Below are 12,964 nucleotides of genomic sequence, written 5' to 3' on the forward strand. Positions count from 1 at the left end.
TCGCTGGACGTTTCCTGCTGCGTTCCAAGCGCGGCATTCTTTGGTAACAAGAGGATCGGGGGCCGGATGTTGGCCGCAGTTAAATCCGCTTGCCCGTCGGAGCCAGCCAGCTCGCGGACAGCAAGGCCAAAATCCGCATTACAAATAGACTCAAGAAGAGAAAAAAAATAAAGTACAGACTGACTCAACCCAAGACCTACGCAATCTTGAACTGGCTTCGTTTGTTCGTCCGATCTTCGATTCCTGAAAAGTTAGAAGTAACAAGCAGTCCAAGAGAATCAATAGTGTTTGTCAATCATCAAAACATAAGTCATGAAAATATATTTGCAACAAGATGCATTATATGAGTGAAAGCGTGTATGGGTTGGCTTGGATTGAACTGGTTTGACTGAAACTAGGTTTAGTTGACTAAGTCAATTGATGACTAGGTTAGGATGACTGGTCAAGTCCAAATCACTAGGAGAAGTGCTTGAAGAAGTTTAGTGGGGTTCAAAGATCATTTGGAATTGAATTGGAAATTAATGTTGTATATAATCATTTGAGCTAGCTCAACTAGAACTTATTGATCAATCATTGGTTCAATGGTTTGAAGATGAGGGGTTTGGTATAAGCGACTCCTACTGAAGAGATTTGGACATTGACATGAGGTCAAAAGTGGCCAGTGCACTGTGCTAGAAAGTATACTAAGCTGAGTGATTGTAGTATGAGGCTATAATTGTATGTGATTGAGGTTTGACTAAATGTTGAATTATTAAAAATTGAATGCTAGGATTGAAGGTTGATTTGAACTTTGATTGATTGATTTGATTGCAGATTGGAAGTTACATGACAGGATTTTTGATTGATTGTTCGAATGCAGGTTGATTGGACTTTGGTTGAATGTTGATTGAATGGAGGCTATAAGGTTGAGTGAAGTTTGAATGATTGAGTATGATTGGTTGAGATTTGGCTTGCATTTGATTGAAGGTGTGTGATTGATTTATGTAGGCTATGGATTGAAATTTGAATAAAGTTGGATTAGTCCTGATGACCTCATTCAAAAAATGAGGTCAACATTCTACACAATAAAGATCACGACAAGACATTATTTATCAATTGAAGGTATTTCGATTCTATAAGAATAAAACATAAGGTAGTAAAGTGTTTTTTTTATGTTAAGAGCGCACCAAGAGACTCATGAATTGGATTTCTTTTAATAGTTTTTACATTTTAAAAATAATAATGTTATGCTTATAAAGAATTTAGAGGGTGGACATAATGAGCTTGAAAGTTCATGTTTGGTTATCAAACAAAAAATTTGCAAGTTGATGGCTAGAAAAAAAAATATGATAATGCAAATAATAAATTAAAGAAATATAACACACCAAAGAGCTTTACTTGATCTAGTCTCCAAACAATTCAACATGTACACCCAACCAACACTAAAATTAGGGTTTCACTACCCTCAAACCCATCACCATATGTTCAAAAGCTCCATATGGGTGGATAAACTCTCAAAATCGAAATATACTCTTAAAAATACTGCAAAACTATGCTTAGAAAAATATTATCACCACTCAAAAATTTTGCTTAGACTAAGTAAAAATAAAATAAAAATTTAAGTTTTGACAATAGCTAATTCCTCAACAATGTTGATAAAACACCACTTAAAAGAAACTTATAAAATAATTAAAACAATGTACATCAACTTAAAAAAAAGAATTTGGCATTGGAAAAACTCACACAAATAGAATATTATACTAAATAAAAAAAATAGTGAGACTTATTTATTTAATAATTTTCTTTTAAGAAAATTGGATTTTAGCTAGTAAAAAAATAAAATTTCATGAGAGCTTTGGAGACAAGAAAGAAGAACTAAGGAAACCTATAAATTATTTTTTATTTCCTTCAAAACTAGTAAAAATAGTTGGTGGTGAAACAAAATGTGCAAAAAAGATAAAAAATAAGATTATTTGTTATAAAAATTAATTTAGATGGAAAAATTTTGATAATTGGAAAAGATATAAAGAGGCTCATAAGGAGTATAATAAAACAATAAGTGAAGCAATGATTTTAGCTTTTAATGATTTATATAATAGATTAGAAACTAAGGAGGGTGAAAGATTTATGTATAAGTTAGCCAAATAAAAAGATACAAGTAATAAGGATTTAGTTCAAGTGAAGTATTAAGAATGAAAATAAAAAGGTTCTTTTATTAGAAAAGCATATTCAACAAACATGGATGATATGTTTTTCTAAACTTTTCAATGAAGATTATGAGAATACGATTGACTTCAGTGACCTTAGCACCCCAAATGAAAATAAAGATTTTTTTTCAGCGTATTAGTAAAATTGAAGTTAGAGAGGCTTCAAAGAAAATGATGTGTGAAAAATCTGTTGGACCTAATGATTTCAATAGAGGTGCGGAAATGCTTAGGAGATGAAGGAATTTCTTTGCTTACTAAACTTTTCAATATTATTTTGAAAACTAAATAGTTGTCAGATGAGTGGAGAATGAGTGTGTTGATTCATATTTTTAAGAATAAATGTGATGCATAAGATTGTGAGAATTATAGATAAATTAAGTTAATGTGTCATACTTTAAAACTATGAGGGAGAGTTATGGAGCATAGGTTGTGGCTTGATACTCATATTTCTCAAAATCAATTTGGATTCATGCTGGATAGGTCTACTATGGAAGTTATACATTTGCTGAGACATTTAATTGAGAAGTATAGAGAGAATCAATAGGATCTACATATGATATTTATTGATTTGAGAAAGCATATGATAAAGTTCCAAAATAAGTGCTATGAATAGTTCTAGAAAAGAAAGGGGTTAATAATGTTTATATTCAAGTCATTAAGGATATGTATGTAGGAGCTATTACTTGTTTTCAAACACAAGGTGGTTTAACCAAGTATTTTCCTATTTCAATTGGATTGCATCAAGGATCAGCCTTAAGCCCATATTTCTATTGCTTTAGTCATGGATGTTCTTAGTAGACATTTGCAAGAGGTTGTACCCTAATGTATGCTTTTTGCTGATGATATTCTTATTGCTCATAAGGCTAGAAGGGAGTTGAAGGTAAAATTGAATTATGGAGGTCAAACTTAGAGTATAAAGGGCTCATTTGAGTAAATCTAAAATTGAATATATATAGTGTAATTTTAGTAAAAATATATCTAGTGCAAGTATTGTGACTTTGGGTGATCAACTCATTAATAAGAGTACACGTTTTCGATATCTTGGATCTATTGTTCATAGTGATTGTGAAATAGGTAGGGATATTTTTGGTAGAATTCAAGTTGGATTGTTGAAGTGGGGGAATGCATCGGGATTTCTGTGTGATAGAAAAGTCCACCTTAAACTTAAGGGAATGGCTTATGAATGTGTTTACCCTCATTTCAAGATTTAGTAAACACAGGACTTGAAATTTAGTGATGAAATAAAATAATGAAATAAAATGAAATTTCAAGCCCTGTGTTTACCCTCATTTCAAGATTTAGTGATGAAATAAAGAGAAACTAACCGATAATGGATTTCTGTCGTCATTTATTCACCCTCATTTTCTCCCCAAAATAAAACATTGAAATTAAGGTTTTTTTACGAATGCATTTATTCCGTCTTGGAAAATTAATGTTGGCATCCTAATAAATATAAATTAAAACACAACATTGACTTGAAAATGTGCTCTGGATCCAACGGTAATGAAACACTGATTTTGAGCACATAAAAAGTAAATGATTTTAATTCTAAAAATAATTTACATTTGGATATACTATCATAGATTTAAAATATGCTCAAATATATTTATTTCTTTTTTTTTGCAAAAGTTGCACTCATAACAAATGAGGTTTATTTCTAAAAATCATTATTTTATTATCATAAATTTTGACACTTAACAGTAAATACAAGTACATTTAGAATGAATAATTAGCTGATTAATATAATTTAAATTTATATTATTTTATTTCATTATAACCTAACAGAATACTTGAAAATTTCATTTTATTTCATCACTAAATTTGCTACGCTGCCATTAATGGAACAGTTCTTCTAACACTCTTCTGAATGTTACATAGGAACTGACCTCTAATTTTATTTTACCTAAAATTATCATGGCGAGTATAAAAAAGGGTGGACGCTAGTTGGAACTTGGAAGCAAAAGATGAAAACATGGAATGAATCCAGCGTAAGCCTTCATCATTATTAGCGTCATCCAAAGTCCAAACTATTTGGGAATGGCTTATGAATCACGTACAGATATTGGGGTTTGACGGAAGTGGTTTTTGCCAAATACGAAAAGGGAAAAAAAATCCCTTTTAAAACGAATGAGCAATAAAATAGTTGAATCAAACGAGGCATAAGACTCAAATGACTTCGATAAACCTCAAAACAGATGGCTTAAGCTCCAAATGAACTTGTCTTGAGATGTCAAACTGTTCCATGATTTCTAACGCACTCTACTCATTATACACTCCTTTTATTTCTGAAAAACGGATCTTTAACAACAACATCGATCCATTCAAACTAGTGATGAGAGTATTGGAACATTCACATAAAATTGCATTTAAGAATAAGAAATTTCAAGTAAATAAAAATGTACATATTAAACAATGTATGAGAAGAGGAAAAGCACATAACACAAAACCTATTCTGAAAAAGTAGAAGAATTCAGCACCAAGTGTTAGAGCCCCAAATATTTAACCATATAAGGGCCTTCAAGCTCATAACCGAGTTTCCTGTAATAATGGCGAGTGCCAACACCAGAAATTACAGCTATTTTTGATGATCTATGCTCCCTCCGAGCAATCCTCTCTGCTTCTTCCATGAGAAGTGTTCCGTAGCCCTGCATCATGAACCACAATGTTTTTAAGTGCTAAAATTTGCTCCGAAGCTGAAGATTTCAATTCAATGTCAGGTGCTGAGAGTAAAAACATATTTTTAGATCATGAGATCTATTTATGACCTTCGGATTTAACCCTAGACAACTTCAAATATTAGTTATATTAACCAAAAGGACATTTCAATTTTCTCGAATAGAAGCTTATGATCATCAGTTGGGGGATTTATTATTCTGTGCGGAGTCCAGAGTGCGTCCGGAGACCAATAAAAATGCACCATGCCACCCCATTGCTGGGTACCCAACTCGGTACCGCTGGGTACCCAGCGCTTAACCGGACGGTTCTCCCGTCCGGTGTCCGTACAAAATAATAGCTCCAGTTCAGGAGGAACACTCCTAGTCCCAACCAAAGAAGAAATCATATACTGCAAATCATCAAAACAGAAAGCAACTATGAAAATGAAGCTGGCATAGGCCTAACAGATAATTCATAACATTTTAACATGAGCTATGAGATGATCCACACATATCAGTCTCATATTCATCATCAGATTGTGGGAAATAATCTGCATCATATATTAAATACTTCACTCATGACCTGCTAAAGAATGTTTTTGTTGAAATCCAACCGTTCCCAGTGCAAGGGATCCGACGGACACAAAGATCAATCCGTGGGATGCTCTCATGGATCACGCCATAATGGAGGAACGAATTTTGGAAAGATTTTATTAAAAATTTTATGTATTAAATCTGTAATCTAGTATTTCTCTCATCCGCGCAGAAGAAAGCAGACGGGTGATGTTAGAACCAAAGGTCGCAGAAAGCTTAGCAATGGTGATGAAAAAAGAATCGTCATGGAAGGAGAAAGGTAAAGATACTTCAAAATTCAAAGACAATGATTCACTTTGGTGCAGCTATTGCAAAAAGTCAAGACACACAAAGGAAACGTGCTGGAAAATACATGGAAAACCCCCCAATAAGGAGTGGAATCAAAAGGGTGAAACAAGGAGCACATCACATGCCAACAACACTACAAGTAAGCCAGAATCACGGTCCAGCCTTGAAGAATTCAATAAATAATATATTGATAAATTGAAACGGCTCCTGGTATTTCTTGAAAAACCAAATGCTTCATCTTCACTTGCACTCTCAGGTAAGACTCCAATTTCTTTTAGTTTAAGTGCTTCCAAAAATCATTTAAAGGAATTATGGATCATTGATTCATGAACCACAGATCACATGACCCACTCACCTACCCACCTCATAAACTATACTCCTTGCCCAAACAACAAGAAAATCATCACTGGTGATGGTTTTCTTACCACAGTAGCTGGCCAAGGAGACAATTTTATCTCATTCACTCATCCTGAAAAATGTTCTCCACGTACCACAATTATTCACAAACCTAATATCAATACAAAAACTTACCAATGACCATAATTGTCAAGCCTTATTTAACCCTACTTATTGCTTATTTCAGGACCAGAGATCGGGGAAGAAGATTCGACTTGCTAAGAAGAGCAGGATTGTACTACCTAGAAGAACCAAACCAATCTAAAAATAATTGCTCTATATTATCCCAAGTCGATAGGAATTCCACTATTTGGCTTCATCATTATAGACTAGGACACCCATCTTTTCATGTCCTAAGACATATGTATCCATAACTTTTTCAGAAATTAAAAAATAAAAATTTTCATTGTGAAACCTATGAGTTGGCTAAACATAAAAGAACCTCATGCCCAAACAAAAGTGAGAGATGTGATACTCCTTTCTACCTTATTCATAGTGATATATGGGGACCTTCAAAAATCCCCAATATCTCTGGGGCACACTGGTTTCTGTCATTCATTGATGATTGCACTAGTCTTTTGAATCTATCTCCTTAAAAATAAATCTGATGTTAGCACCATTATTCCCATCTTTCATTCCATGATCACAAATCAATTCAGGGTAAAAATAAGGAGATTCCGCTCCGATAATGCCAAAGATTACTTCAACCAAACCCTTTCCTCCTACTTCCAGAATGAAGGGATCATCCATGAGTCCTCTTGTGTTCACACCCCCACAACAAAATGGGGTTGCAGAGAGGTAGCCTCCACCCGAGCTTCCCTATTTTACTACAATACACCCAAATCCTATTGGGGGGAAGCTCTTTTAACTGCAGTCTATCTCATAAACTGACTACCTTCAATAGCCTTAGGGCTCAAAACTCCAATGGAGACTCTGTCCTCTTTTTACCCCGAGTTTTAAACCCATCATAATCTTATGCCCAAAATCTTTGGATGCACTGCCTATGTTCATATTCACAGCCATGAGAGAGAAAAATTAGATCCAAGAGCACTCAAATGCATCTTTGTTGGCTATTCAGCTACCCAAAAAAGTTGTAAGTGTTATCATCCACCCACAAGAAAAATCATTGTCTCTATGGATGTTACCTTTGATGAGCAAAATTCCTATTTTTCAAAATCTCATCTTCAGGGGGAGACTGAACTTGAGGAAGATGAGAAAAATGAACTAGCACATCTTGACCTTACTCCACCACCTCAAACCAATCCACCTAAAACCCAAGATAGGGAAACAAATGACAAAGTTATCATTAGATTTGGAAAGGTTTACTCCAGACGTACAAGCTCAAGCTGTGCTCCAAAGCAGATCCAAGAATCAGAACCATCTCCTAGAAATAAGATAAGCTCACCACCTCCCTTATACCCTATAAACAACTCTATATCTTTCAACAACTTCTCATCGTCACACAAAAATTTTCTGATTACATTAGAAGATATTCATATTCTAAAGATATTTCTGAGGCCTTAGCTGATAAAAATTGAAAAAATGCCATGAATGATGAAATGCAGGCGCTAGAAAAGAACAAAACATGGGAGATCGTCAATCTACCGATAGGGAAAAAACTGGTCGGATGCAAATGAGTGTTCTCAGTAAAATACAAAGCTGATGGCACACTAGAGAGATATAAGGCAAGACTAGTGGCAAAAGGGTTACCTCAAACATATGGCATTGACTATCAAGAAACGTTTGCGCCTGTAGCCAAGATGAATACTGTCATAATACTACTCTCACTAGCAGCCAAGTACAACTGGCATCTGGAACAACTGGATGTGAAAAATGCATTCTTGCATGGGGATTTAGAAGAAGAGATATTTATGAAAATGCCACCAGGGTTTAAAGAAAAATCTGAAGGTAACAGAGTGTGCAGACTGAAAAAGGCTCTATATGGGCTCAAACAATCACCAAGGGCCTAGTTCGGAAGATTTTCTAAATTCATGCTCCTTAATGCGTATCGACAGAGTCAAGGGGATCATACATTATTCTTTAAACACTCAGACTCACAAACACTCAGACTCAGGAGAGTCACAATATTTAGTGTATGTTGATGATATTATTGTGACTGGAAATAATGAAGAGGAGAAAATTAGTTTAAGGAAAAGTCTTACTAAGGAATTTGACATCAAAGAACATGGTAGACTAAAATACTTTCTCGGAATTGAAGTAGCTAACTCCAGCAAAGGAATCTTCATTTCACAACAGAAATACATCAAAGATCTTCTAAAAGAAACATGTAAACTAGCTTGTAAACCAGCACCGACACCAGTAGAATATAATCTTAAACTAGGGGAAGCTAGAGAAGATCCAGATGTAGATAAAGGGGCCTACTAGAGACTTGTAGGGAAATTGATCTACCTCTCCTACACTAGACAAGACATAGCATTTGCGGTAAGCATGGTCAGTCAATTTATGCATAATCCAAAGCAGATTCATATGCAAGCGGTAGACAGGATATTGCACTACCTTAAAGGAAATCCAGGAAAAGGGATTCTCTTTAAGAGAGATAGCGGAATAACTCTAGAAGTATACACGGATGCCGACTATGCAGGATCACCGGTCGAAAGAAGCTCTACCTCTGGATATTGCACATTTATGGGAGGTAACTTAGTTACATGGAGAAGCAAGAAACAAAATGTTGTGGCAAGATCCAGTGCAAAAGCAGAATATCAAGCTATGGCCTTGAGAATATGTGAGCTACTATGGATCAAAATAATCCTAGAAGACTTAAAGGTTAAGTGGGATGAGCCCATGAAGCTACATTGTGACAACAAATCAGCAATCAGCATAGCCCACAATCCAGTCCAGCATGACAGAACCAAGCACATAGAAGTAGACAGACATTTCATTAAAGAAAAACTAGACAGTGGTCTAGTAAGTGTTGACCATATATCATCAAAGGATCAACTTGCATATATCTTTACCAAAGGATATTACAGTTCTGCCTTTCTCAGAATGATTGACAAGCTGGGAATGACGGATCCATATTTTCCAGCTTGAGGGGGTGTTGAAATCCAACTGTTCCCAGTGCAAGGGATCCGACGGACACGGAGATCAATTCGTGGGATGCTCTCATGGATCACACCATAATTGAGGAACGAATTTAGGAAAGATTTTATTAGAAATTTTATGTATTAAATCTATAATCTAGTATTTCCTCATTTAGATATCTTGTATATATCTATAAATAGAGAAGATAGTAATGAATAAAGCAAGCTTTTCCCTCTCGATTTCCCGCTTTTAACAGTTTTATATGTACTGGTTCCATCAAATGCATTAAAAACCACATGAAAATTACTAGAAACATAATATTAGGAGGGATATTTGTCATCGAACATATAAATTTAAGCCGGTGCTTTCAGAATTTTAACCTTTTTATTGTTATCTGACATTTTTTTCTTACTTCAATAATGAAACAATTTTTCTTACTTCATTCTAGCAGCAATAGCTTTACAATTAAGGAAACGGATGAAATCTTAAAAGATGATGGTAGAAAACAAATCAACAAAGAGAAATTATGATCAATAAGGTTACCTGGTGCTGCAGCTTATCAGCATCACGTCCATGCACTGGAACTGCAGTTCCGTAGACATGAAGCTCACGAACAATAGAACACCGTATGTTCTTCAATTCATCGCATGTGGTATTACGACCACATTTACGCAGCCGTAATAAACCAACGAGGATATCCTATCATACGCAAGATTAAATAGATTTATGCAGGAAAGCAATTTAGCTTACCAAACAGTTTTGGAAGCTGAAAATGGCAACAAGACAAAGTACAAAAACATAATCTACTAATGTGATATATTGGCATAATTTTTAAAGGCATCTCAACGAATATAAAATTTTACAAGTATAATTATTACCTGTCTTGTATCTTCATATGAAAGAAAAGTCTCCCAACCCTCATTTGCAGAATAATCTCGCCGCACAAGTTCTACTTCCTCTGGTTTGATTTTGTGATGAATGTCCTGATAATCATCAACAAAATAATGTAAAAAAAAAAAAAGTTTAAAAAAATAAACAGTTTATGAAAACTGAAAGTAATTGATTACAACAAGGAACCTGAATTCCAGCTTCACGTGTTCTAACATCACGACATTTTAAGCCCAAATCTTCCATTCGAGCCAAAGCAAGTTCACGGAGGTTTCCCTTCTCAACTCCAGAAGTAACTAATGGCATGGGAATATCTCTTTGAACTCTGTAGACGCGGGTCCATGGTGGTACCATGGCCAAAATCCTTGCAATTACATCCACAAGAAGCTCTGGTGGGTAATTCCGATACCTGTAACAAGTAAAATTTCTGAATTGGCAAGGAATGATATGCAATTATATAAATAAATTTAGACACTCAACTGCCCAGTCCTTGATCAGCAAACAAGCTCATTTGCAGCAATATCCTAAATGCAATAACCTGATAAATAGTATAAAATTACAGTACCTGCCAGTTTTCCAAAGTTCATAAAGACCAGTACCACGAATTACGAGTGTTGGGTAAATTTTGAGACCATCTGCCCTAAAAGCTGGGCTCTCAAAGAATTCACGGAAACTTTCTAAATCTCTCTCAATGCCAACATTTGGTAGATCAGGCATCATGTGTGCAACAACCTAAAGGAAAAAAATAACACATCCTGAAAATAACAAATTCAATTCAAGCACCAGCATTCTATCATGAATTATAGTAAGAAAATACAAAATTTAGAACCTTTTTACATTAGAAATTAAGAAATCTATGAGCATCATTTAGCATGAAATACTTAGAGAGAGAGAGCAAATGCAAAAGGACTCAGATTTTAGGGAACAACAGTGTCGAAAAAACTATAGGAACCAGATCACTCATAAAATTTGGGGAATCACTCACCTAAACAAAAGGATCTCTTTTTGACTTGCGCTTAACTCCCTCCCATATTACCCCCATAAATATGTCTTTCAAAGCTCTAAAATTGAAATTAGTGGATAGGTGGTGGTTATGAATGAATGACATTATTGGCGCGAGGGAAAGGAAAGCAACTACATACTAGATGATGATTACTTCATCTCACCCTTTCCCCTAATCACAGGGGAGTGTCAAGAGGATAAAATAATAATTATCATGATTTCTATGATCCGTAGAAGACAACCAAGTCATCGAACTATACTTGATCATAATGGGCAAACTAAACCGTGAGCATTGTAGTGTACCCATGGTTTTGGGTAGTTGAATATTTTGACTATAAAAATCTTGGCCACGCCAATTCCATTAATCAGTTTTTGGATTAGTTCGTTCTTCCAAATTGGTTGACATCACCTACTATCAAGCTCAAGTTCTGCAATTGTGTTCAAAACCAGACATTCACTATCAACCTCATCAGGAAAAAGGGAGAGGGAATTCCAACTAATAACACCTTATCATAATAAATTCAACTTTAGGCTATCAAATGATGCCATAGAAGCACGTGTGACTAAACCATTGACTATAAAGCCTTGGTTGTATTCCATCAACTCAAGCTTATGGAATCCTACATCATTTGATATTAGAACGTAAATCATGTGAGTGAATTTCCACCTGTACAATTCCGCACCCAAGGAGAAGAGAACGATAAAATATTAGTACAACAACAACAACATCAAGCCTTTATCCCACTACGTGGGGTCGGCTACATGAATCCTTTTTCTCCATTGTATCATATTAAAAGTCAAATTCTCATTTAAATCTAATAAAGAAAGGTCATTCCTAATATTTTCTAGCCAGGTCTTTTTAGGTCTGTCTCTATCTTTCTTAACATATGTCAAATCTAATACCTCTACTCTCCTAACCGGGTCATTGGAAGGCCTCCGTTTTATGTGACCAAACCATGTAAGGCGACTCTCTCCAATCTTATCTTCTACTGGAGCTACTACAACCTTTTCACATATATGCTCATTTCGTATCTTATTTCTAAGGATAAAGCCACTCATCCACTTGAGCATCCTCATCTCTGCCACACTTAATTTGGTATTATGCTTCTCTTTTAATGGCCAACATTTGGAACCATAAAGCATTGCAAGCCTCGCCACCATCTTATAGAATTTTCCCTTAAGTTTGAGGGGTATTTTCCTATCACACAACAAGCCCGATGCATTCCTCCACTTCAACCATCCAACTTGAATTTTGTTGATAATATCCCCATCTATTTCACCATCACTCTGAACAATAGATCCAAAATATCTAAAACGTGTACTCTTATTAATGACTTGATCGCCCAAAGTCACAATCCCCTCACTACCTGTGACTGCTTAGCCCTCAATAATTATTTTGGAATTGATGTGATGTGCATTAGATTTACCCCTAGGTTAGGAATGAAATATATATATTACTTTTCTTATAAGTGGCCATGCTCATGCAATGCTTAATAAAAGGGGGGAAAATGTCATGATTTTTATTGATGTTTCGTGCAAGTGCTACAGAATTTGCTCAACCCCGCTAAATAAATGAGGGATGAGAATCATTAATAATAAATGCTACAGGTGCTCTAGAGACTACTTAGCCCTCAATAATTAAGAGCATGGCCAAGTGTGTGGCTATGATGTGCTTTTATTTCCATATAAATTGCTTGTGATATATCAACTGCTTGGGCTTTTTATTAGGATAACCTTGCAGGAGAGTCTAGATTTCCTGCTTTTCTTTAATGTAAATGTTTTGTAATATATGTAACAATTGTGAAAGTGTCTTTGAGTTGGGATATTCTTATCCAACTGGAATTCTAAAAGAAAAAGACATCCTCAAAAGGAAGAGTCTTCTTTCATTTGGAAGATTGAGTTTGGATGGCTTTA

The 12,964-nt window shown here is 35.1% G+C and overlaps 1 protein-coding gene across 2 annotated transcripts in view; it reads right to left on the reverse strand.

Annotated features, from left to right (window-relative positions):
- Positions 1-4,485: 4,485 nt before the first annotated feature.
- Positions 4,486-12,964, reverse strand: part of LOC110105870 (elongator complex protein 3) — a 29,994-nt gene continuing 21,515 nt past the window's right edge. The window contains exons 5-9 of one of the 2 annotated variants that reach the window (XM_020835539.2): positions 10,614-10,780; positions 10,238-10,457; positions 10,039-10,143; positions 9,704-9,859; positions 4,486-4,831 (exon numbers count right to left, since the gene is read on the reverse strand). In XM_020835539.2, the coding sequence (XP_020691198.1) occupies positions 4,670-4,831; positions 9,704-9,859; positions 10,039-10,143; positions 10,238-10,457; positions 10,614-10,780 (810 nt within the window). In that variant the 3' untranslated portion in view covers positions 4,486-4,669. The remainder of the gene's footprint in view (positions 4,832-9,703; positions 9,860-10,038; positions 10,144-10,237; positions 10,458-10,613; positions 10,781-12,964) is intronic. The other variant, XM_028695990.1, reaches the window with a different exon arrangement.

Source organism: Dendrobium catenatum, unplaced genomic scaffold (genome assembly GCF_001605985.2).
Source record: "Dendrobium catenatum unplaced genomic scaffold, ASM160598v2 fragScaff_scaffold_716, whole genome shotgun sequence".
NCBI lineage: Eukaryota > Viridiplantae > Streptophyta > Magnoliopsida > Asparagales > Orchidaceae > Dendrobium > Dendrobium catenatum.